The 25,343-nt window shown below is 39.4% G+C and overlaps 1 protein-coding gene across 3 annotated transcripts in view; it reads right to left on the bottom strand.

Annotated features, from left to right (window-relative positions):
- Nucleotides 1-17,162: 17,162 nt before the first annotated feature.
- MTA3 (metastasis associated 1 family member 3) overlaps nt 17,163-25,343 on the bottom strand; it is a 145,362-nt gene continuing 137,181 nt past the window's right edge. For 2 of the 3 annotated variants that reach the window (XM_076334460.1, XM_076334459.1), the window contains one exon: nt 21,510-21,578. In XM_076334460.1, the coding sequence (XP_076190575.1) occupies nt 21,567-21,578 (12 nt within the window). In that variant the 3' untranslated portion in view covers nt 21,510-21,566. Of the gene's footprint in view, nt 21,579-25,343 lie in introns of all 3 variants that reach the window. The other variant, XM_076334458.1, reaches the window with a different exon arrangement.

Genomic DNA, 25,343 nt, shown 5'->3' on the forward strand with positions numbered 1-25,343 from the left:
ATTTTTATCTCATTAGCTTTTTGCCTACTTTTATCTTTTGAGGAGGATTAGCAATAAGAGGTGATGAGATCTTACATATTGTGACAATTATATTTCTAAGGACATGCTTGAGCTCAAGCTTGTAAACTCCTAGCTAATACTATGTCCTGGAAAAAGAATTTTACATAACATAAAAATATCTAAAGTTATACTTTTACCAACAGCATCTTAGTGCTGGGTGCAAGTTACTCATATTAAAGGCATTTTTTTTCTTTGAATTTCAAAATCAGATTTTTACTATTTTCCTAAATTTCAGACAACCCCTAAATTAATTCCCCCCCCCAGTTTGGTTTGGCTTTGGAAGCTGATTCTTCTATATGTGCGATACAGAAGTCTTCTGAAATCAAGAAATAAATGGGGTTGGTTTCACACAGCTAGGAAAATGGCTGAATACCTCTAGGAGAACTTAGCCTGATCCCTACCCCTTTTCTCCATTTTTTCCATGCAAAGCATAGGAAATGAAGTAGAGAAGAAGATGCCAAGCAGCTTGGCAATCACTGTGTGCTGCACCCTTGAAGTTACAGTTTGCCCTTACACATCTATGAACAAAGGACAGTCTCTTGCTGAAGATGATTTCCAGAGTACCTACTAATTAATTCCTTTCTGTACTATCTCAGATTTTTTTTTTCCTGATGTGGGTTGTACACAGCCTATGTGCATCTTTGTTGCTTTCTTCTTGGACTTCTGCTGTAGTATTTTCTAAAAAATGAAATAAACTCCAAATTTAATTAAAAAATAGCAAACCAAATGAATTGCAGCAAATTCAATGGCAGTGACAAATGTAGCATGCAGTCTTGAGTAAAGTTATGCAACTTTGCGTATTTACCCTAATGTTATTTTTGGCTACTGAGATGTCATTGAAAAATGTCCCTTTAGACATTTCATTTAATGTATTGTATAATGGATTAATTACTGTTCTATAATTTTATTTCATTTATGTCCTCAAGTTTTAAACAACAGTAGCGTAAGTCTACACTGAAAAAACTAGATATCAATTTGTCCAATGGCTTTTACTACACAATTTCTTAATTAGCTTGGGATCCATGTGACCTAAAAGTTAGTTCCTGGAAAATACTGAAAGAAGTTCACGAAAGTCTTTCACTTTAATTCATTTTATGCAATGGTACTTACACATCAGGATTGTTATACCTGCATGGAATAGCCTGCAATATACACAACCCGACATCTTCATTTAAAAACCCATTTGAAAGCAAGTGGGATGCAGATGCTGTTCTCCCTTATATGACACCAGCACAATTCCACTGGAATTCAGAATATTCTGGTGTAAAGGCACAGCCAAAATTCATGCAGAACTCTTGAGCAGCTGCCAAAGTCAGCTTTAGCTGGAAGGCACGGCAGCTCTTTCCCAGAGGCAGCTCTCTCTGACTGCACAGATGTGTCACTGGCAGATGGGCTATGGGATGAGCAGCTGCTCCATCTGCCATGAATGGGCAGTATGAAATTTCCTGACTGGACTTCCCTCTGACAGCTGAGGTAGAAGAGTTGCTTTCTAGAACATACACCGGCATTGGTAGGAGTGCGGCTCCTTTCTTTTCTAACAGAAACACATCGCTACTCTATCCCTACTGGTCCTGAAAAATAAGACGACCTCTGTAAAAAATGAGAAATGTATTTAAATTTCCCACATACTCAAGTACTGAAGTATGATATTCTACAACCAATCTTTGGCGATTACCACATCAAGCTTGTATCTCCACAGCATGTCTCCATTATGCTTTTCCTAACAGAGCAGGGGAAACAGCACGATCTGTTCTCAGTTTCTCTTTGCCTTGGTAAAATCCCTAAGCATTTTTGCCATTACACACAAAAGTAATTTCAGGTGACTGCTTTCTATTTGCTAAGAAATGTCACAAGGGCTTGCCCCATACCCTAGCTGCCTCGTCAATTCAAATTTGCCATATCAACAACACTCAACTGTGGACCTCTTCTAGAACTTATCAAGGGACTGTGGATACTTTGTCCACGGACACAAACATCAGTCAGCTAGCATGGGCAGCCAGTGCAGGTTACAGAAGAGCAAAGTACTGCGGCACATCCCCACAGCAAGGAAGCTGATGGCCAAAATTTAGTATTTGATCTAATCGTGATACCTTTTTTTTTACATATTGGCCTGCAAAGCAGAGAGGAGTGTGTTGCAGAGATCAGAACCTAAAGATGGAATGCCATCATTACCATGATGACATTACAGCGTTACAGCAAATGCTGCAATTACAGCAAAGCCAAAACCTGGAAAAAGATCTTTCATTCTTCTTGATTACAGCTACTGACTGAGCATCTAGAAACGGTCTAAAAGCTAATAAGATTCTTAAAGGGTAAAGCAAAATAAACAGCTGCACTGGGACTGTTTAGCCTAGAGAAGAGAAGGCTCAGGGCAGATCTTATCAATGTGTACATAAATACTTGAAGGGAGGGTGCAAAGAAGATGGAGCCAGGCTCTTTTCAGTGGTACCCAGTTACAGGACAAGAGGCCGTGGGCACAAACTGAAACACAGGAGGTTCCCTATGAACATTAGGAAACACTTTTTTACTGTGGGGGTGACCGTGCACTGGCACAGGTTGCTGAGAAAGGTTGTGGAGTCTCCCTCTTTGGAGATATTCAAAAGCCGTCTGGCCATGGACCTTGGCAACTGGCTCTAGGTGGCCCTGCTTGAGCAGAGGGTTGGTCAAGATGACCTCCAGAGGTCCCTTCCAACCTCAACCCTTCTGTGATCCTGTGATAAATGCTAATATAAAATGCTCCTATAAAGTGCTAATGCAAACCATAGCTATTTTACTGATTGGGATACTACAACTTTATGTCAGTTCAACTTGTGTTTGTTTGTCCTAACTCATATTTCTGTCTTGTGCAGATAATTAGGTTACTAATGCAGTCTGGGCAGATACGACACTTGATGTATTCAGTACAGTAGAGATATTGCCCTCTCTTCCCTAATACAAGGAATCCTGATGAATTGTCCCTTCTAGGGAAAGGAGCAGTTCATCCAAGCTGTCCCTTGGAATTACACCAGAGCACCCCATCTACTCCCCGGTTAGAAACTCCAACCACAGCCAATCTGTGTTAACAATGGACCTGGAAGCACTTCCCAGCTCTAAGAGTTCATTAATTCGCTTACCACTCTCCTGTGCCATATTCGAGCACCAAAAAGAGATAAAACAGACTCAACTGCAACAGGCATTCCTACTAATCCTCATGCTGTTGGAAAGAAATAAAAATTAAGTCATTAATAAGCACACTTAGATCTAAAGAGAAACCTTTAGAAGCAGCTGGCACCCCTTTCCTACAAATACAGATATAATGCCCAAAGCTATATTTTCATACAAGAAGTAACCAACCATTGCCATTTATTCCCCACCTTATCCAGGAAGGTCACTGGTTTCATGGAGACAAAAAATCATTCATATTTTAACCTCATCAAAATTCTAATTTTGAAACTTAGCAAAAGTCTATAAAGAATGAGGTTATATTCCATCCATTGCAAATTATCCACAAACTGTCAAGAGATCGCGTTACAATGGGCTCTCATATCCAGCTATTTTTTAGTCCTTGAGAATGTTTCTGCCATGCAGTCTATGCTGTGATGATGACATTTTTAACAGCACGCATGTGCATTCTTCAAGATGACTGGCATTGCAAACGCCCAGTTTCTTTCTGCTCATCCAAGGAGATATATCATTTCAGGAAGCGTGATTTTCACAACAGTAAATCAACTTACTTCATTTTAAATTGAAATGGATTGCTAAAAGGAATTACTTTCAAGGAGCTGGAGGTTCAGTCCCCTTCCTGTTCACTGAAAACAGAGTTCCCTTGTTTCCCCTTCCATGAGCATGACTGTCAACCCATGACACTGCACATCACATTGCACAGTGAGCATTGCATTGTGACTCAGATACTGTCAGTGGCCACCCGCCTTCTTCAGAAGTTGAGAGTTTACTGTTAGCAAGTGAGAATTCCCTACTTTCAGGAAGGAGTTTGTCCTAAAGACAAAAGAATAAAAGAGATACAGAGAGATCCTAATGTTCCCTTCTTGACCATGTCTGCACAGCATCAAAACTATTCATGATGAAAGAGACCCCGGGAAGATGTTTTACCCATCTTTCTCCAAAACCTCTCTTACCCTCTACCAGAACATTCCTAAGTGGCTGTAGGAGTACCTATAATCCAGTTTTGAAGGGAGCAGAGATCGCTACCTGCAGCTACACTAGTTATTTTAAGTAACACTTGCCATTTCTTAGTGGCGAGAGCGTATCTTGAGTAAGCACGTGGAAAGGGAAGACAAAGCCCTTTCCAGCTGGCATCCCCACCTCTGAAAGCTCTGAACAGAAGAAAGCAGTTTGAGACACTGATGTCTGGATGAGGTGAAAAGTGAGGTGAGCCTCTTCAGAAGAGCTGTCTCTTCATAAGGAGGACTACATGCAAAACTGCTAAAAGGTAAGAGTAACACACTTACAATGGTAGCTGCGTATGCAAACACTTACTGAGATACTGCTTTTGTAATACAAAATACAAGAAAATACAAATCTGAGTATGATTCAAATACAAGGAAAAATGTATTTGAATAATAATCTCTGGATTTTTAAAAAACTTCCGTAGGAACATGAGATCCCAGAGAAAAGACACCTGGCTCCAAATTTTCTCTACAGGAAGCGATAAACCGGAGAGCTTGAATTTAATACATTGCAATTGTTTGCTTTTATGGAAATATTAGGTCATGTTCCAGATTTTTAGCTACACCTGTGAAAAGGAACCTAAGACACAAAGTTACACAGCCTCATGCACCAGTCTTTCATCACTGTCTCCTACAGTCTGGAAATGCTGGATGAAAAAAAAAAAAAAAAAAATCAAAGTGAAGTTTGGAGCAAAGGACAGCCCAGAAATGTGCAAATTACTTACAGGCAATAATTCTGAGGACAGGGCATTTTATGATGGAGATTCCATATTTTCTTTTTATCATTAAAAAATACTACTCTGCTTGCTGATTCAGTAAGCTACTTCAAGGTAACTTGCTAGAATAGGAGGAATGCATTAAAATAAAGCTTTAATCTAGCAAATAAACCCAGAGCAAAAGTTAAAGCCAGAAGAAAAACTACAGTCGCTATAAATGTCTAACTGGAAATACAGAATGCAACTCAGATGAGAAAGAAAGTCAGCAAATTCTTGGTCAGATCTTCAGCTGGTGAATAGGAAACATATTAACATTGAAATAAAAAAAGATGCATTGATTTACAGCTGCTGAGAGTCAGCTGTGGATCTGACATGATAAACAAGTCTGATGGTATAAAATGGGGTCAAAGCTCTGTGCAGATAAATCTACAGAGACAGCAGTTGTTTTAAGCAGCAAAATCCAGATTGATTGTACCTAGTCCCTGACAAAGGATCTAGGGCTTGGATCATTTAAAATTGGACTGCGGCATTATCTATTGAAACCTGGCAGTCATTTATTCCTGCCTTTTCTTAACTAGTTCTTTGGTTTCTAAACAGGAGTCTTTTAAGGGGAAGTATTCTTAGTAGAATACCTTGAGTATGGATATATTACTGTAGGTTCTAGAAAAGCCCCATTCCCAGGTGACAGCCCAGAGTGAGTCCTTTTAGTCTACTTTGTCGTTGACAAGTTTCTTATGGATACAAGGAAGCACAAGTTCCTGATCCCCACTGTAATCACTGGGAGTTTTGCCTTGATCAAGGCCTACACCCTTCATATGAGCTGTGTTGGTTGGGGACAGTTTGGGGGAGACTCTCATGCATGCATTAAATGACCATTCAAACTCCAAATACAAGCAGACAAAAGCAGATGTCTGTTTGGGCTGTCCTTACACATCTTTCTCTGGCAGGTGTCCCTTTCCAACATCTCTCTCCTGTTTTTCACATCCAGACCAGAAACCATCCTTAATGCCTGTGGCACAATATTTTAGGGGTTGCATTGAATTAATAGAAAAAATGATGACATGAGGAAAATGAGACCTTGCATAGGGACAATTTCTAGTTGCCCTGCTGCCAATTGCAGTAACGTAAAGTTCATTCAAAACAGTCACCGCTGCATCACCTCTGCTGCAGGGTGGCTCCTACTGCAGGAACAACTCAACTGTTGATGCAGCAGATACCAAATCATAGCTATTAATCCAAAATACTTAGAAAAACGAGCACTAAGGTCAGATTACTTTCATGTGCTGGGTTTTAAATTGTGATGATTCAGCAGCAAGCATTCAGAATCGTAAATAACACTCTCTAACAGAAACTACTTGGGCCATCTCAGGCTACATTTATGCCCACTAATGAAGAAGAATCTTAAAGCACGCACTGAAGATCTCTAGATGAGACTGTATCAGTCTGAAATCCCCTGCTAGGCTTGCAGGCAGGGAAGATGCTATAAGGCACTGTTGGGTTACAGAATTGCTGATTCTAAACAGAACAATGAGCAACACATAGATTTGAACAGGTTTTGTTGTCTATTTCTATTTTCTGTTCTCTCGCTGATAGCTAAGGCGATTACCTTCAGGAAGAACACATACAGACTAAAAAAATATTGGTCACATTAATGACCACACACAAACAGGGAGGGGATTAACATAATCTAATCCAATTACTCCTAAAAGCACAATAAGCAATAGACCTATATGAAAAATAGCAGTTAGAATTTTCCATAAAGGGTGCTCTTCAATATAACCACAGCCAAATGTTAGTCTGCTTCTCATTTGGTCTTAATTTCCCTGTTCAGAGTCATTATACAAACCCTGCCTGTTAAACTAACCAATTCTCCTAAGGCTGGCTGTTTCATTTTTATAAAAGCAACAAGATTTTAAGTATTCTTGGGAGCTGCTCTCAGGAGTTAATTAGAGGGTGAGGAAATGGGAACATGCAGGCGCATGGCCTTCAGACACTGGCACAAAGAAGTATTCACTTATGATAAAAAAAACAGTTGAAGATTTGAGGTCCCTGGACTTTAAAAATACACACTTATATGAAAACCAGAAATGCAGACATCCCATTTGTTCAGTCAGGCAGTCTGTCTTCTTTCACGAGATATCAACAAATAACGAACATCTGGTAAGACTGGAATTCAGTGAGCTCAGCCTATTCCTTAACTTCACAGGTGGTATACCAGTAGTACATAGACAGATGACTAGGTCAGGGACTAGGACTAGTTGCTACTTTTTCCACAGAATGAAATGGCAGAAAAATGACAAAATTTTGTCAGAATTATACTGTGCCTCTCAGGATACCCATCTCAAAGCCATTTCAGTTGTTCTGGTAGGAAGCTTGGAGTGCTGGTGTTCAGACTTCCCCATTCACTGGTGCCAGACCGGCAGCTCTCCTCTTCATGCACTGCCTTTAAGAATTTAATTCTTCTCATTTTAATATTTTGTATGTGACTGTCACAAGCACTCAAGCACAGACCTTTGCCCCAGCACTGAAAGTGGTTACGTAGACTGTGAGATCTGCGGTGTTAACTGCCTGGCTTCAGACCACAATTCACGCTGGGATGTCAGATGTCCCCTCCTCATCCCACGTGATACGATGGCCCAAGCTGTTTCACCTATCCGTTAGATTTTGTCTTTTAAAGAAACTCTTGGAGGGGCTGAGGACCAATGAATGTTTGCAGTAGACTTAACAGTCTTCAAGTATTACAAAACTACTGTTGAAGAAGAAAGGAGTTAAGCCAAATCTAAGTGCTTTTAAAACCACACCCTTGAAAGAAAAGAATACAGCTCTCTGCTTGCAAAATAGAAACTCCATTTAACAATCCCATCAAAAATTACAACTTTGCATATTCCAAGAAGGCAGAATGGGAAAGCTTTCAAACTATATTCCAAATCCCCTGTGAGATACTGAAATCCTGTATTGCCAGTAAAGCACTAATGGGAAACGGTTCTTTTCCATGCAGATAACTTTAATAGCTGACTGTGCAAGGAGTATTAAAACACCTAGGAATTAAATGCTGAACTTTTTAGAAATTACACAAAGAAATGGAGAACCACGGAAGCAGAGCTTTCCAAGAGACTGCACCACCAAATTCTCTTAGCTCTGTGTGCTTCAGGTAAGCAAACCAATTCCAATAGTGCTAGAAGCAACATGCTTAACCCTTAGGTTGGTGGCATTTTCTATGCTGTATACCAGAAAGCAACAACTCCACCTGAACTTTGGTGAGATTGGAATTGAAATCATACCCTAGTGATGTAGGAGGCTGCAAGTCTTTTCATATGTGTGTGTGATGATGGGGAGTAAGGTTGAAGACTGATAATTTTATAGTCCTTATAAATCACTTCATTGTTGCTCTCTTCAACATATTTCCACTTAAGGGAAAATAAGCAGTTCCTGTCTGCTTTTGAGCCTCTGACAAAGTACACATTTGTGTATGCTTTTGTAATCAGTTTACCCATGAAAGTTCAGATCAGACACAACATCTGGTTTGCAGCAAGATTTTCCTTTCCAAAAGAAAAACTTAATTAGTCTATTATGAATCATTCAACAGTATTGATATTACAATCTGAGCTGAAATAAATGTCATAAAACCACCAGACAGGAAACACAACACTAATAAGAGTAGGGGATCTAACTTTAACAATTTTTTTAAACTATTTTCATGAATGTTTGGCATTCTCAATTTTTCTGCCATCTCACCTGAATTTACACTGAGCCATCCCTTCCTTTCTAGCCCAGTATATTTTCCATTTGGTATCTCACTCCTAGACTGTATCAAATGGCTAGAAAGGGATAACTTCCTCTGCCTAAAGAGGTGACCTCACACTGCATAGTCTTTACTTAGCGTAGTCCAAAGAAAGAGAAAAGTGTTTTGGATGGAGAAGGTAATTCCCACCAGAGGATCCCCCTGAAACAAGCGTTTACTAAATCTGTCCCCTAGATCATATGGCATACAACTCTCACACATGCAAGGTGATGAACAGTTTTCAAACCCCAGTGGGTGATGGGGTCACTCACCGTAATGTACTTTTTATCACTTATTATCTGGACAATATATTCTGAAAATTCATTTGATGCGTGGCTTTGGTGAAAAGTTTGCAGTTTGTGCTCCACTGCAGACTAGATGTCTGGGTAGCAAGTCAGCAAATGATATGTCAAGTTCAAAAGCTTTATCCAAATATAGCTATTAAGCATTAAAAATTGCAGTTATTGATCTGAATTATTTCAGATTAGAGCTACGTCACACAGAAACACAGTATCAGAGCAAGGAGCTCTTAAGTTTGCCAGAGCACATGGGCCTGTTGAGACCAGTGATGTCCATTCCCAGAACCCTCCTACCTTCCTTGAACTGAGAAAGAGAAATGCCCCAAATAGGCTTTTTTCTTTCCTTAGTCCTATAAAAAGTTGATTCTCTGGGTGTAATTTTTCCAGCTTTGGCTTTCATTTCAGGGCTTAAAACAATACTGTCTTGTCTGTGTAGGCAGCCTCTGTTTCATAAAATAATGGCAGCAAAAAATACATACGCTCTCAAGCCCAAAGTTTAAAAAAATCTTGGTAACATCCCCTTCCTTTGCCTTCCACTTCCCAAAAGAATCATTTGCTTGATGAACAAATCATAAGCTTTTTTTAAAAATCAAACGGTAGGTTTTGATCTCCTCTGGTTTTAAAACTACTCAGAAGCCAGAAGTACAGGCTTCTGAGCAGGAGCAGGAGATCTTTCCCTCACTACGGGAACACTTGTAGCAAGAGGCAGAAGCACGACTGCTGATGGATGCATGAAAATGAGTAACACTCCCCAGCAGCAGCTCTAAATCTTGTTATACTGAGGAATGTGAGGTGACTAAAAAGAGGGCTGAAGTTACTGCCGGAGGGACTTTGCAACACAGGTGCAAACAAAATGTATTGCAAACAGCAGCACGAAGTTCATTAGCAAGGGTAATAATGGATGGGCCTCTCCCATGGCATGCCATGGAGCACATGCTGCATGCAGCAATGCTAGTAGGAAAAGTAACAGCACACTGAACTTCTCATAAATGCACTCCACTCTGATCCAGGCACACAGGAAAGAAATTCATCTCTGACTGTGTTCCAAGTCTGGGCAAGATCTAGAGAACATCTGCCAAGATACATTTAGCTGAAGGCTAGGGGTTTGGTGGAGCAGACAGTATCAACTTCCAGCAACGTGCAGGACTCTGGATTTATATTTGCATGAATATACAAATATGGATTTGCATTTGGAAAAAAACAGCTGTTGATTTTTGATTTTTGTATTTTTAACCTGCTTGTAAATAGATACACTTAGGTTTTGTGCACTTCATTTCTTGCATTTATTTTAAGTGCAAGCAAGTGTTTAAGTGAGGCACAAATTAAAAGGGGGAGCGGGCTCATAAGAATGTATGTCACTTGAAGCTTGTTTTACTGAAAGTTAGCAGGACTTAAGTTCTGATGTGCTTGTCTCCTTTTGACATTGAAAACATGCCAGCACTTCCACTGCTAAGTGCCATAATGAACTGGCCTTCTATTTATTTTTTAAATTATTTTTATCGTGCACACTAGATGGTGCTCAAGTTAAAAAAAGAGTGGCAACTTCGATAAACTTTTCATGAGATTAGCAAAATACACGTTCTTCCTTTGCAGTACTTTTAACAAGAAATCAAGAAAAACTGCCTATTTACCTGGGTCTCTTCCTGACTGCTGATCATCACGCATTTTACTAAAATTGTATTTCACTGGCTTTGTTCATAATCACTACTGATTTTTAGTTGCATATTTATGAAATTTTTGCAGTCGCTTATATCATCCTGCATTACTGAGAGCTAAACGAATTACATGAATATAAGTACACAGCTACAAACAACATGGAAATACATTTCACCAGCCATCAGAAATTCAATATCTGTGTTCATGACAGTACTGGCTTGTGGAAATATTTGAAAATAGAATTATTTCTTTCTCAGTGATCATATTGGATTAACCTATTAGCCTATGGAAAAGTTATCATGTTAGTTGACATTTCAAACAGATAAACTGTACCAAGTATGTCACTGACCTTTATCTTAGCTGTAGTCTGAGTTTTGAGCAAATCAGGCTCTTAGCTGTAGTCTGAGTTTTGAGCAAATCAGGCTCTTTTCAAGCAGCACGGAGAGAAAGAACTAAGTAATTCAGAGTCTGACACTGTTTAATAGGTGTCCAGTCCTGGCTGAAGAATGATAGACCCTCCTGAACTGGCAGTGATTGAACACAAGTGGTCACAATCAGACACAGATGAGAACACAAAATTGGTGAGGAGCAGACACTGACAGTAATGCTGGATTGGTCACAGGCAGAGATACATGCAGACATCGAATTAGTCAGAAATATATAGATGCTTGAATCTGGCTGATGACATTGATTAATTTGAGATCTTTTCTACTTTTTCAATACCTTAATAGCTCCTCATGGAAAGATACTTATTTCTGCAAGGTTAATAATACCTTAGGTAAACCCAGAGGCTAACCTGGGCTGTGGACAGATGTCCTTTTCCAGATCTAGCTGTGCAGCTGAAGATGCTACTGACCTGAGCTATTTTTCTTCCATGGCCATCAGAGGTTCTTCTCTACTCCCCTCCCTCCTTGTTAGCGGATTCACATGAATCCTCTTTCTTTCATTTCAGAAAATACCACACAGTTAAGTCTACTTTTCAGGCTAACTTTGAAGCAGAAAACAGCAGAGTCCATGCTATTCTCTCTGCTGAGAGAGGGCAGAACCCCCCAGCAGAGGATTAGTAGCAAGTAGCTGTTCCAGGGTGACATCTTCAGTCAGCATGGCTGTTTGCAAAGTGAACACCAACCCCACAGGCTTAGCCCAGTCCAGCTACCAGCTCCAGTTTTGGAAAAATGATGACAAATTATTCCAGACTTGCAAATCAATGGTCTAGGGAAAAGTAGGTAGGAAGCAAATCTAATTGAATTTTACAGTACTTCACGAATCCCCTAAACATTTGCACAAAACCTGAAAGTGATCTTGATTCTTTTCATCCAACACCTGCTGCTCTATCACAGTTCAGCATTAAAAAACAAATTACTCCAATCTGCTGGAAATAACAAAAGGCGAGAGAGTGTCAAGTGCTGTTTGCACAAAGAGAACTGCGCAAAAAAGAAGTTCATAAAATCATGAGCAAAGTTCACCTTTATCCTCTACAAATAACATTTCAACTTCTCTTTGTGTGTATAATGAAAAAAGCAATGTTTCATCATATACAACCATCCTGTACCTTTCAGCGTATTATCCTATCTTTTTTTGCCATGAAGTGAAAAGCATTTTAAAAGCTGTGAACAGAAATCACCATGGATTTAAATGTGGGGAGACCATTAGGAGTTAGTAACCCTCACCCGCCCCGTGATTCAGAGAAGAATACATCTTTTTCTTCCTCACATCAGATAACAGCACACCTCTTCTGTAGAAACTAGTGACATCCTCTCCTGTGTCCATTGCTAAGAAGACCCTATATGTACTACCAGCTCTTGAATCTTTTTTTTTAATATCACAGACATTGCCACAAAGCTATAAATCTAAAAAGCATTTTTTAATAATTATGGGAGGATATTAGCCCTAAACTAAAGAGCTTACAGCTTAGCCGACAATCCTACTTCAGGATTCTTTGTTGCCTTCAAGAGGATTTGCACAGGTGCAGGAGTTTGACCAGAAGGCCATTTCTAGAAGCGTCATGCAACTTTAGAGATAAATTCTACAGTTCTTATGGTGAGTGTGGGATTCTTTCAGAACATCCCCAGGCAGGATAAACTGATCTGCTGAGGAAATAATTTCTGTCTATGCAACTCCACGGTCTTATATACTGTCACCAGATTTGAACATCCAGAGACCTGAATGGTTAAATGGGAGGTTTTTGGATCGTCTGTTTGATTCTCTTCCAGGCACAAAATGGAATTAATTGCAGAGTAAAGCCCCCTTTTTCATTGAGGATTTTACCCATAAGAAAACAGAGGGTTGGAGTACACTGTTGCAGACAGCACTTTGCTGGGTTGTCAGGCTGTCTTTGACTTTGGTGATGTGCACCAGTGAGTTTGCACGCTGGTTTTAGAACAGTATACGTAGGTTGGCCCAGATGGGCAGAAGGCTGAAATCAAATCAGCAAAATGAAAAGAGCTAGTGAATCACATTTTCTCAAATTAACTGCTATTTAAAAATAATAAGCAACTGCAATTAATTCTCATTAGTGCATCAAGAGAAGATGGAGAAAATCCAGAGCTAGGCAGTCACTTCATTTATATTCTTCTACTGAAATCTTTCAAATTTTATCCACACAAGCAGTAAACAGAAGAAAGCTACTCAGCATTCAAGTAGCAGGTCTAATTACAGGCTGGCAAGGCATGTGTAATAGATAGAGTCAAGCCAAACCCTAGAGCAGAACTCCTCTAAGCCTTAAGGAAGGGTAAAAAAGCCAAACATGTTGAGATTGCAAGTCTGCAGCAAGCCCCAGTCTTTGGAAGGGACAGCACAAAACCACTGGCTCCAAATACCTGAGAAACTGGGCAGGTTTAAAATATTAATCTGGACTTGAATTCTGACAATTTGGCCAATGTGCTATCTAGGCTTATTGAGCTATAAGCCCACATCAAATGTTCACTGCACTCACCCTGATAGGTACAAATTTGTGATTTTGAAGACTATGTCATATTTCAAGTAAGATCTGAGCATACTGGATGAATCTTTATCAGCAAAGGAAAGACCAATGGAAAGGAAGGTGAAAAGGAAAGAGTAATGGAATAAAAATGGCCTTAAAGTGGAAAATGAAGAAGGGGTGAGGGAACAAAAACTTCTAGATGCTTATAGCACCTTAACTATAATCTTCCTTGACATCATTCTGAAAAGTGAGTTAAAATTCATAGAGATTAGGGTTCAAGGAAGCAAAGTAAACATAACATGGCAGGATTAGGGTGCCTGAGCATTGGCGAAGCAACTTAGAAGTGGAGTGGATCCAAATATGCCATTAGGCTCCAAATATGCCATTAAATGAGAGGGCTGCCAGTGTATTCCAGTTATGCAGCAGCGGAATGGGAGTACCTCCAGAGGGCTCAGCCACTCTGAACTGTTTATTACACTCCAAACTGCAGCAGTGCCACGGAGCCTACTTTAGCCACAGAACAAGACACTCTTGTGCTATGGGTGACAGCAGCACCAGCCAGACAGGCTGTCCCCATACTTACAATTTTAGAATAAGCAGCATCAGAGTGGTTTGTAGTGCCCAGTACACAGTCTGCACAAAGGGACGGTCAGCAGTCATCCAACTTTTCCTTCTCCCAGGCATTCAGCACTAACTGAGCCAAACCCACTGGGAAGGGGAGCAGCATCGAGCTTTCTTCTGAACATGTACAAGAAGCAGGTGAGCAAGCAGAGACCATAAAAAATGAGAAAATATTTAACCATGCCTTAACTGTGCATGTACAAATTGCAGGATGGAGCCTAGTCCACTTGAAAAGGCCAATCAATACTGTGCTTACTGTTACTAATAGGGAAAATAAACAATGGGGCAGGATTAACAAACAGCTAGGATAGAGTCCTAGCAAGTTGCAAGCAGACCGTGCAACACAACTACCTTATGGATTATGGATTAAATGCATATCGTAAGGATCCAAGGCATTCAGTGTAACTTTTCTTAGAGTCACTGTCTGAAAAGAGATTAAAATTCTAATGGAAATCTAGACTGAAGAAAAGAAAACAAATATGGAACCATTCATCAATATTACAGTCTCTAAATTTCCATTGCATCTGTCCCAATAACTTATCTTATTGAAAAGTTAAAGTATGAGTAGTTCCTTTTTCCAATATGTGACTACTGGGCAGAGCAAAGGGCACAAATGGGGGAGTTTGATGAATACAGCAAAAGCAAGTGCAGTGTCCAGAGAACTGGAACGGAAAGGACTGCTTGAAAGAATGATCCTTCAGTCATGGACAGTTCTACCCATGTAACAAAAGAAAATCATGTTCAGTGTCCTATTCTGCTATATCCTGCTATTTTAAGGTTGTACACTCTTTACTGACTTCTTAGCTTCACAGAAATCCTTGTGAAATTCCTTTTTTTTGGCTATTATTATACAGAATGTTCTTTTATGTGCCTAAGCAGAAGAAACTAAGGAAAGAGCCACCTTTAGCCCAAAGGTGATATGAACTGCTTCCTCCACATTAATGAAACTATTGATTCCGATTACTGAGGAGCAAATCTCCAAAGTAATAACATAGCTAGCAAGCAGAGGAAAAAAAACCCTACAAACAAATTAGGGAGTCATTATACTCCTCCAGGCTCACTGGGGCTTAGCTTTGGGGAGGAAATTCTGCAGCCATGAATTGCTAACTTGGTAGGAAGAGAATCAGCATTGAAATCTGGCTCTAATCCTTTTCCTCCCATTCTATTGCCCAAAGCAGTACAGACTAAGTTTTATTTCCTGCAGGAGATTTTGTTCCTTACAAGACTCTACTAAGCCACTTAAAAACAAATGTCCTCATCACATAATACCAGTGCCAATTCTAGTGCTTAAGGAACATCCCAGCTACACAAAGCGGACATTGATTTGAGTGTGTATCTCAAAAATTATTGGCCACAGACAGTGCTTTGGCCTGGCATCTAGCTTTTACCATCATTTAAATGAGTAATAAAGAGTTCTAATTTCCATAAAGATCCCTCTGCTTAGCTTATAAGGAACACACATTTAATGTATACACAAATAACGTATATTTGAAGAACCTTTGGTCTTGCCACAGTGGTAACAAGTGGCTGTAATATAACAGGGTCCTAAAGCCCATGCAGGGCTTTTACGTTAAGTTGAAATGGTAACAGTCACTCACCTGCTAGTTTCCTATCGTATAAAACAGCCACAGTGCATCTGACTTCATGGAAAAGTGTCATGGTGGCAAACCAGTCGCAAAAAAATGTATTCTGCATTTACAGCATTTTATGAAAGTCCTGCATATACCAAGGACCAAAACAGAACTCAGCTCCTAATAAAATGCCCTCTCCAATCATTTCTGCTTTCAAGTAGACAGCACAGCCTTTTTTTTTTTTTTTAAATCTTCTTTTTTTCTGACTTCTAGTGCAAGGGAAAGAAAAACACTTTAAGTATATGTCCTTTCATTGCTGAGGCTTTGCGTGTGTGATCAATACCTTTACAGTGTAAGAATTAAGAGACTAAGTGGTCCCTCAAATACATATTTCAACTAGACAAGGGAAAGGCTTTACAGTTGTACTTTGGAAGTGACGAGTATCTTGGACCTCCTCCTTTTTGACTGAGATTCCTTGTAAGCCTGGTTAAAGAGATGCCCATTTCCTCAGTTCCCCCAGCAAAAGACTGCTTCCAGAGATTATCCCCTCTCCTTGATACCAACGCAACTCACCCAGACTAGTAAATGTAACTCATCTTGCCAAATAAATCCAAACACCGCAGAAGAACTTGAGTTTTGCTACTTGGAATCTGGACAGGCCTCTTTAGGGGAGGAGAGGAAAAAAGAAAAAGGTAATCCATTCTAATGCACACACAACACAAAAGTTAGTGTGTGGACCAAGCAGCATGGATCCACGTAAATCCTGCCTTCCCCAAGGCAGATGGGGGAATTAGGAGATGGATAGTTGCCTTGAACAAACCTGTGAAGTAGCAGCTATTACTTCTGTTCAGAAGCCCTTTGTATGATTCTCCTCCTCTGCAAAAAACATCCAGTTTATTTGGGGAAATTACTTCAGATGTTAGTAGGAAAGAGGATTCGGATTATGTCCTATATTCACACAGAAGCCACCAGTGCTAGGTGCTACCAAATTAACAGCATGCAAAGTTTTTGACACTAATGCCGACCTGCAAAGTTTAGATGGGGCAATGCACTGGAGACTGCAATGCACTGTAACTTCTAGTATTTTTTGTGGACTATGAGTCCTTTTGCCTAGATTTCAGTTCAACCTTAAGAAGTTTTCTAGTGTTCCAATGCAATGACCAATACCTCATGTCTCTCTCTCCCTGCCTTTTGAGTCTTCTTTCCTCTTCCCCATTTCAACTACTTGTGTCTTTAACTCCAGTGCAGTTTAAACAGCTCATCAATTTTCAGTCTCTTGATTATTCAAGTCTACTGTAAAATAGGATGACAGTGTCAATGCAGAAATTTGGTTTCCTGCAAAAAGGGCCAAGAGTCACAAAGTTTGTACACAAAGACACTTTAATGCAAATCAAATAGTACTATGTTTCATTCTAAGGTGCTCCACATCCTCAAACACTCAACATTGAGCTTCCCAGTTTTACCATTCCCTTGAGAAATTAACTTTTAGTCCAAACAACAGAATTTTAAAAAGACAGCTCTTGAATGCTTCTTTTTTTTTTATTTAATCGATACTGTATTTCAATACCAACTGTTAAATCTTTATGAGCAACAGGAGCATATTCTGCAAATTTGTTGATCACTATATAGCACAACCTCAAAACTCTTATCCAAAACCCATGTATTCCAAAATTAGGTTTCCTCCCTCAACATGCAACATTTGAATAAAAAAGGCCTGACTTACTCCAAAAAATTCCACTGTGCAGTTATATAAACTCAGATTTCTTGACACCCACTCTGGCTTATGAAGACACAGGTTTATATAAAGGACCTTCAAGAGAAAATGAAAAATGAATATTATTTTGCTGAAATTTCCAGAGAATTCTAACACTTCCATTACCATAGCAGTACACATATATAAAGACACCATGTCCACTATATCGTACTTCATAATATAATGTTTCTGAAGGACTATAATTGTTCTCTGCGCAAGGCTGTGGCATGTTATGCTGTGACTATATCAGAAACTACTACGCAGCCATTCCATTTTATTTAAGCCTTCATAATTAGGAAAGTACCTGTGTTGAAATTATATTTATTGAAAAAAATATATCTTACTTTAGATTAATAAAAGTGCACATTCTGTAAGTGCAGATTCCATTTCACCATTTCTACTGCTTGTTTGTTCTTCATTTTAGTTTCAATACCCAGTTTTTCATAACATTCTGCAAGGTCTGGACTGCAGAAATGAAGGCTATATTTGCCCTTAATCAAAACACTGGTTTAAAAGATGTTGTTTTCAGATCACCAACACATTTCAAGCAGTCTCAAGTATTTCAAAACCTCATTTTTCCATCCTACAGAACCAAAAATTCCATCACTAAATAGTGGTCTTTAAAAATAATCTGAAAACAATATACAAAATCTTTCAAGAGAGCAGAATAGCTATATAGTTGAAATCAGCAACACAGAGATTTTAAACATTAAAACAATCTTCCTACTTTTTATATGAGACCTCTGGACACAAGAAGATCGTGCATTTTGCATGGTTTTCTAGCCCCATATTTGTAAGCAGAGAGGCAGATTTTCAGACAGATTTCTTATTTAGCTAACAGGAAAATAAATCATATCGCAAATGCAGTGCTGATGCTGCCTAGATTCTCTTGCTTACATCCATGGTATGTACCAAACTTCTTGTCCTTGCTTCTGAGGTTTATGTTTATACTCAGTGTCATTGTTGATGACTGATATATGTTAGCTAGTTTTAAAATAACTATCTTGGGAAGCTTCATAAAAACAGTACTGAGCTCTGATTCGCTGTGGGTATACTGTTACAGTTTACGCAGGAATGTGTCATCTTTGCTCACAGCCAGTGGAAAAATCTTTAACTCAACAGAAAGCATGGAATTGCATGACATTGTGTTAAGGAGTGTCACAATTTCTACAAAAATGTAAATCTTTATGCCCAAACCCAGCAGGAACATGTCTTCAGCTAATCTTCCATCAACGCTTTCGGTTTAAATTCACAGGTAAATCCCGTATCCATCTCTGGAGAACATCTTGCAGGAAGGGTAAGATGGAGAGAGAGCAAGTAAAGACAAAGGTGCAATACACGGCATGCAGTTTCTCTCTGCACTGTGTGCATTTTGGGGGAGGGAAAGTCTCTGTGCAGCTGCATGCGAAACAGTTTAAAGACAGAGCAGAAGTTATTCCAGCAATCAGCTCCTCCGTGCCTTACCCGCCCCAAGGGTCGGCTATTGCAACCTGTGAAATGACTCTGCCAGGCAGGGGCACAGCATTATTTCCAGTGTATCCAGATGAAGCAGCTCAGCTTGAAGCTGCAAGGAAGGATTCTTTCTTCTTGCCTTGGCTATTTGATGCAAAAGATAGCAGTATCAGGCAGCTGGCTGCGTAACAGGGAGTCATGTTACCAATCTCTCTCTCCTCCGAGGGAAAGAAGAAAAAATGACTTCACGTCAGACTATTACGGATACTAATACTTTTCTCAAACGCAGAAACACACAGTGATTTTACAAAATACTGGCTAGACACCGTGGCACACTGACTAAAAGAAATAATTTGAGTACAAGCTTAATAAGGCAGGGTAAAAGATTCACCACCTTACAGCTAATGACACTTTGAAAATGAGTCTGCTGTGTGTGATTTCACTGATGCCTGAGGGAGACAAAGCTCTTTCTATTCATGTTTTTCATATTTTCAGTCAAACAGATTGCTGAATAATCATGTTTTCTTTATTTTAATGGGTGAGGAAGCTATTATACAGAAGGTGTTTCCATATGTCGTAGTTAATAAAGGCAATTCTTACTAATAAGAATAGGTTGTCTCCGCTCAGTTATCTGATGAAAAGCCCTCCTGTTGTGAGGAAAAAGCAGATCATGTGGCTAGAAGAGACTCCTAGGGCTGCACACTTTAGTGGCTACTGGAAAGAACTGTAAGCAGATGAATCCCAGGTCTTCTCCAATTGTGTCCAAATCAGTGACATTCACTCGGGTGCTCAGGGTACTAGGAGCACTTCGTGTCATAATCTCTCCTTCATATTCACTCTTTTCTTGCTGGTGAAGGACAGTGGATAAGACCTGGATCCATCACTCCAGAAAATCATCAGCAAGTCCCTTCCAGAGGTCAAGGTGCTTTCTTTTTTGAAGAAGCATCTAGGTCACTGTCTCAAGAGCTCAAAATCCTACACGGAGAGTATGGCTAGTTATAGGCTGAGATCACAGATGCTCTTTCAGGCTGAAACCATAAATCGCATGGGGGGGAAATAATTTTGGGGGAATCACCCAGAGGTATGAGACACCACTGACATCTTTGTCTTTCTAACCACAGAGCTGAGGGCACCTCCACAACTGGATGAAAACCTCACATCTATACTATACTGTTAGAGCTACCTAGTAAAGAGAGAAAAAAAAAATCTTGAAACTCATCTCAGCTTACTATGACGTGTTCAGTGTCTGACTACCTCTTAAAAAGCCATACGGAAACCAAACCTATTGAAGGATATAACTTGCCTCAGATAATCAACATATCCCAACTAGGTTGGGTATACAGCAGTGCTACACACTGGTTGCCTCTTGATTTCAAAGTAGGGCAGAGATTGTTCACCTGTAAGTACCTGAGTAGAAAAAAGACCTGCCTCTGTTGCCGTTCCCACTTTCAGGGGGACTGACAGTTTCCTACAAGTAGTTTCAAAAGGCACATCATCTCTCCATGGTAAGTATCCACCTGTAGCCTTACAATTATGAACTTCAAAGCATTCCGCAAGACATCTGTTTATCCAGACGTATCAAAATGTAGAAATTATTTTGTGGAGAGACATTTCTAATAGGAAATACTCTATTTCTTCATGTTTTCCTGGGAATGGCGTTCTGCTGGTTTTCCCTATTCAGAATAGGCTTCAAGAAATGCAAAAAATACCCAAAGAAATAGGTGGATGCTTGCAAATATATAGACAATGGGACCAGTTCCTACACATGCAACTAGTCCAGCTGGATGTTCACTGCCACACATAATACTTTTCAAGATTTCAACCAAAGCTAACATGGCCAGCATTTTGAAAATTGGCCACTAATTATGGGCACTTCCTAATTCAGTCTAAGTTTCAGAACTGCTAAACAACTCCTTGTCCTCATTTCAGGGTCTGAATGCTCAGCACTTCAGAAAATCAAATCCAACGTGACTCAAGCCAATACTGAAAAATACAAACACCCAAAGTTTGCAGCTGTTTTTGAAAATGCAAGCCCCTTAAGGCTAAATCCCACTTTAAAGACACTGCAATAGTTTTGAAAGCTGCATTTTTTTTTATCAAGCCACTAGAAGGCATAGACAAATGTGGTGGGTGGACTCTGCATCCATACTCCTTCAGCGTGGTCAGTGCAAACAGTCCCTCCCTGACCAGTCAATGCTGATGACTGGGAATGGAGGGAATAGCAGGACAATCCAGGACAGGCCTGCACAGTGAACCAGAAGTAGCCTTTGCAGAGACGAGGGAAAACAAGGGCTGCTGTTGGATCCTGCCCAGAACACAGAACCCAGCCACAATCTGTCCGTACGGTGTTTCTGTCCTGAAGAAGATGTGAAAGGTCCTGTTGTATCCGCATTCACAATTAAACATGATTCTGACATGATTATGGTGCTGATGCTGTTATATCTTCAGTGCATGATGGTTCCTGGCTCTGTTCGTGCCTGCCTATTGTTCATGAATGAGTTTGTCTTTGCAATGATCGGGGAACAAGGTGTTCTGGAAGCTCTTTTCAGCTGTGACCTGGTGAACTTCTTACGGATTTTTCTGTAAGGAGGGAAGGAGGAAAGGAGGGAAAGAAGAGAGAGACAACAGAAGAGATAAAACTCAGTCTTTAACAGAAGACCGCTCAAGAGCCCGTAACAAACATAACAAATACTCTTACCAGAGCAGGAAGGCTAGTTCATGGAAAAGAGACTTGCAGTCAACAAGAGTGAGCCCTGTCCATCAACTGATGATTCACAGTTGTCTCCAACTAGTAACTCAGTTGTCTCCAACTAGTAACTGGTAATTGCTCAGTGAAAAGCGAGTTGGTGTTAGACAATATTTGGACAGTAACGTTTAGTTATATGAAATCTTGGGCCAGAATGCTCAAATGGTGAATCCTCACATATGATATCAATACAGGAATGAAGGACCACAGAAGAAAGAACTTCATTAGCACCCAAGTGAATGTGTTACCTCTTTAAAAGTGGTGGACTGGGAGCAATTGTTATTTGCACTGTATCAGTACTGCAGATAAAGGATGACCCGAATCTCTGGGCTTTTTGTACTAGTGCCTTTCAGGTCCAGTAAATTCACTTTAATTTTAGACTTTTAGATCATAAATCATACATATTAACTACAGGTAGCCATGTTGTTTGTATTGTAATCTTATACATCCAAGGATGGTTAATTCTGAAGCAAACAGCTTTCTTATGTTCCAACTGCTATCTCTCGCTATTATATAGAGAAACCAATAACCACAATGCTGAGTGTATCCAGAGTAGAGTATCAGAAAACACAGAAATGACACACACAGAGTATGTCAAGAACCACCTTCATTGGCAGAGTCCTGAATATTAGATGTTACTGGAAAATTACCCATTTTCTGAATTCACTCAGAATTCCCAGCTTTCGTTTAGGTAGTTTTATAAATTACAGAGATTTTGAGCTTACGGAAATGAATTAAAGCAAACTGGGGCCTCTAACACTAAATCAGACCAGGCTTTCTAATACAAACCTTCCAAGTTGAAAATGTGACCTGAGTACAAACTACAGGGTGATGATGTGTCTACCTGCATCAAGGCTTTGAGATGGTAACTCAAGAAGTGATTTGTCCCTTTCACCTTAATGGGCTGTTAACTCTGAAACTGAAAAATGGTGGCACGTGACATTGAAAATACAGGATCACCTTAACATAAATTCTATTGAATACTAAAATGATAATTTGCATATTAAATTTCAAACACGTATTTAGTTACTGGTTGAGTATTCCCCAGGAATATAAGCTTCCAGTTGAGTAACTGGGCCACAGAAGAGAACATAGACAAAACAAAAAGCCAAAAAACAGGAGAACATACTGTGCTCTTAGAGGTTAAAGGGAGCCTCAAAAACACATCTATTTTGGTTAATATATTTAAAAGGTGGAGAGAAGTATTCATTTTAGCTGCCTGAAAGCAGGATGTCATCAGCATCTCATGGCCTGGAATGCCAAATTAGGATTTAGCATCATTCAGTAATAAGCACAGCAAAAGAAAAGGAAATGAATCGCCAGAAAGTGAAGTTTAGGCTTTTCACACAATCCCACAGAGACACAGACTTACTGTTTGAGTACTTACTTTACATGGTCATCTTTAATTAGGCCTAAAAAGATATTCAACTGATTGACAAGATTCTGCATACCTTCCAGAATGGTAGAATCGTAAAAATGTAACCTGAGACTGGTAGAAACACGTATTTCTAAAGTAATAAGACAGCTAGGTTTTGTAAATTCATGTGATTAGACAATGGCTGTTACCCACACTGATTATTAATGGGGATCATTCCAGCAAAAGCTTACAGAACTGGATCCCTCTTGATATATTTGTTTGCAAAACTTTGTATTTATTTTCAGGACGAATGTGGTCATTAATCATTTGAGAAGCCCATGGTTTACAAAAATGTTAGATAATAGTTTGCCCTTTTGAATTTTTAATCTGGCAACTTCATAAACAGCCAAGAAGTTCCTACTAATGAAAGCAATTTGCAGCTGACACTAAATGTAAGGACAGTAAAGTATTTGTGATTACAATTTGTGATTATTGGGTAGGGACAGTAAAGTCAAAAGATGTAGTTATTCTCATTAAATACGGGTTCGAAACTAGCATGAAAAAAGGCAGAACGAAAAAGGAGGAGTCATCAGCATTACATCAAGCAAACTACAAAAAGAGTCAACTCTTCACTTAGTATAAATAAAAGTAGCTCTATATAGACTGTCAGAACAACTAATCTGGTACGCACTCCAAAAAGACAAACCAGCACTTCTATTGCAACAGGATTGTGAAAATACTTCCAGAAATTAGCTTTCTGGGACATAGCCTTTCAGAAATAAAATGGGAAGAATGGAAATTTCCACTGCCTTCATCAAACGTAATACTTAAACAACCATTTCATTAAAAGCCAAAACTGTTCTTTTTACTGCAAAAAATATAGAGGGTGGAGGGAACTGATTCTTTACACTGAAGAATTTAGCATCTAAATACAGTCAAGGTTTTTGAGAGGCACTGATCAGGTTTTATAATGCTTCAGAGTTTTTTTTAAGACTTAAACATGCAGGTTGTAATAGTAGCTGATGAAAGGCAGGAAATTCAAAGATAAGGCTGTCGGTGGCCCTTTCGCTCAGAGCACTTCAACACGCTCTCGTCCCTCCCCCAACAACACAGTGAATTAAGGGCAGAGTCACCTTTAATGTTCAATTTCCTGTCCCTTCTTCAGTTAATACCAGCCATATGTTTTAACTACATAAAGCTTTTATTTGGTGATGGCAAGTAAATGGCTTTAATATCTGTAGCGTTGATAACATCCTTTGCAGTTGTTATGAAAGAGTAATTGCCGTTTTCCCCTGCTTTTTCCTTTGACTTTTGTACTAGTGCTTGAAGTATGATGCGTTACAGACTTCATTTGAAATGCGAATGAAAAAGTATTTTAAAGCCTTTGCACAGTATTTCTAGTCCTCCTGAGACCAAAGGTATGAGAATGAATCAAACTTTTAATAGGTGATTGGTATGTAAAGCCCACTGTGCTCATTTTTATGTCAAATGCGATGCACTGCTGCTCATGTAGGAATAAGACAAATTCTTTATGTCTGCATGATACTTCAATTAGTAACTGCAGGTAAAGGTACGCAAGACCCCTGGCACCTATTCCGGGAAATATAGAAATGTACGTAAGTACCACAGACTATTAAGACCTGTCTTCTCTTTGCAAGTTTCGTACACAGACTGGCACCTACTGGGTAGAAATAATAGTTGGGCTGTATAGGGCACTCATGCCACGCTTAAATTTAATCAGGCAAACCATTTCAAGGAACCAACCCTTTCTCAGGATCTAAGTGAATTCCACGTAACTAACCATCTGGTGAAGTTAAGCACAATCCTATATAATCTGTTATGTCCAGATTTCTCAGGAATAGGATAGCTGGTAACAAAATTTCTCATTTATAAAAGCTGACTCAAAGACCCCTGCTCTAATTATACCACGCGTTAAAACAGCAGCAATTTTTAAACTTGAATAAAATAAAGAAAGGTGACCTTCAGTTGATGTTAGTCAAGAATGTGGTTTTCAAGCCTTTTCTAATAGGAGTTAAAGTCATTACTTGCTTTAGCTCTGTTGATATCAGGCGTATCTGTCTGTTACTGCTTCTATATATAAACTGTTGCGCATCGGTCTTGCCTCCTCTGCATTAGACTCAGAGTTGTGATGACTGGAGTCATCACACATATTTGGCTATACCAATGGTACTTAAGAAGTAATACTAAATAAATTCAAGTTATGGCAGAAGTTTTTACTATG

Source organism: Aptenodytes patagonicus, chromosome 3, assembly GCF_965638725.1.
Source record: "Aptenodytes patagonicus chromosome 3, bAptPat1.pri.cur, whole genome shotgun sequence".
In the NCBI taxonomy this organism is placed as follows: domain Eukaryota; kingdom Metazoa; phylum Chordata; class Aves; order Sphenisciformes; family Spheniscidae; genus Aptenodytes; species Aptenodytes patagonicus.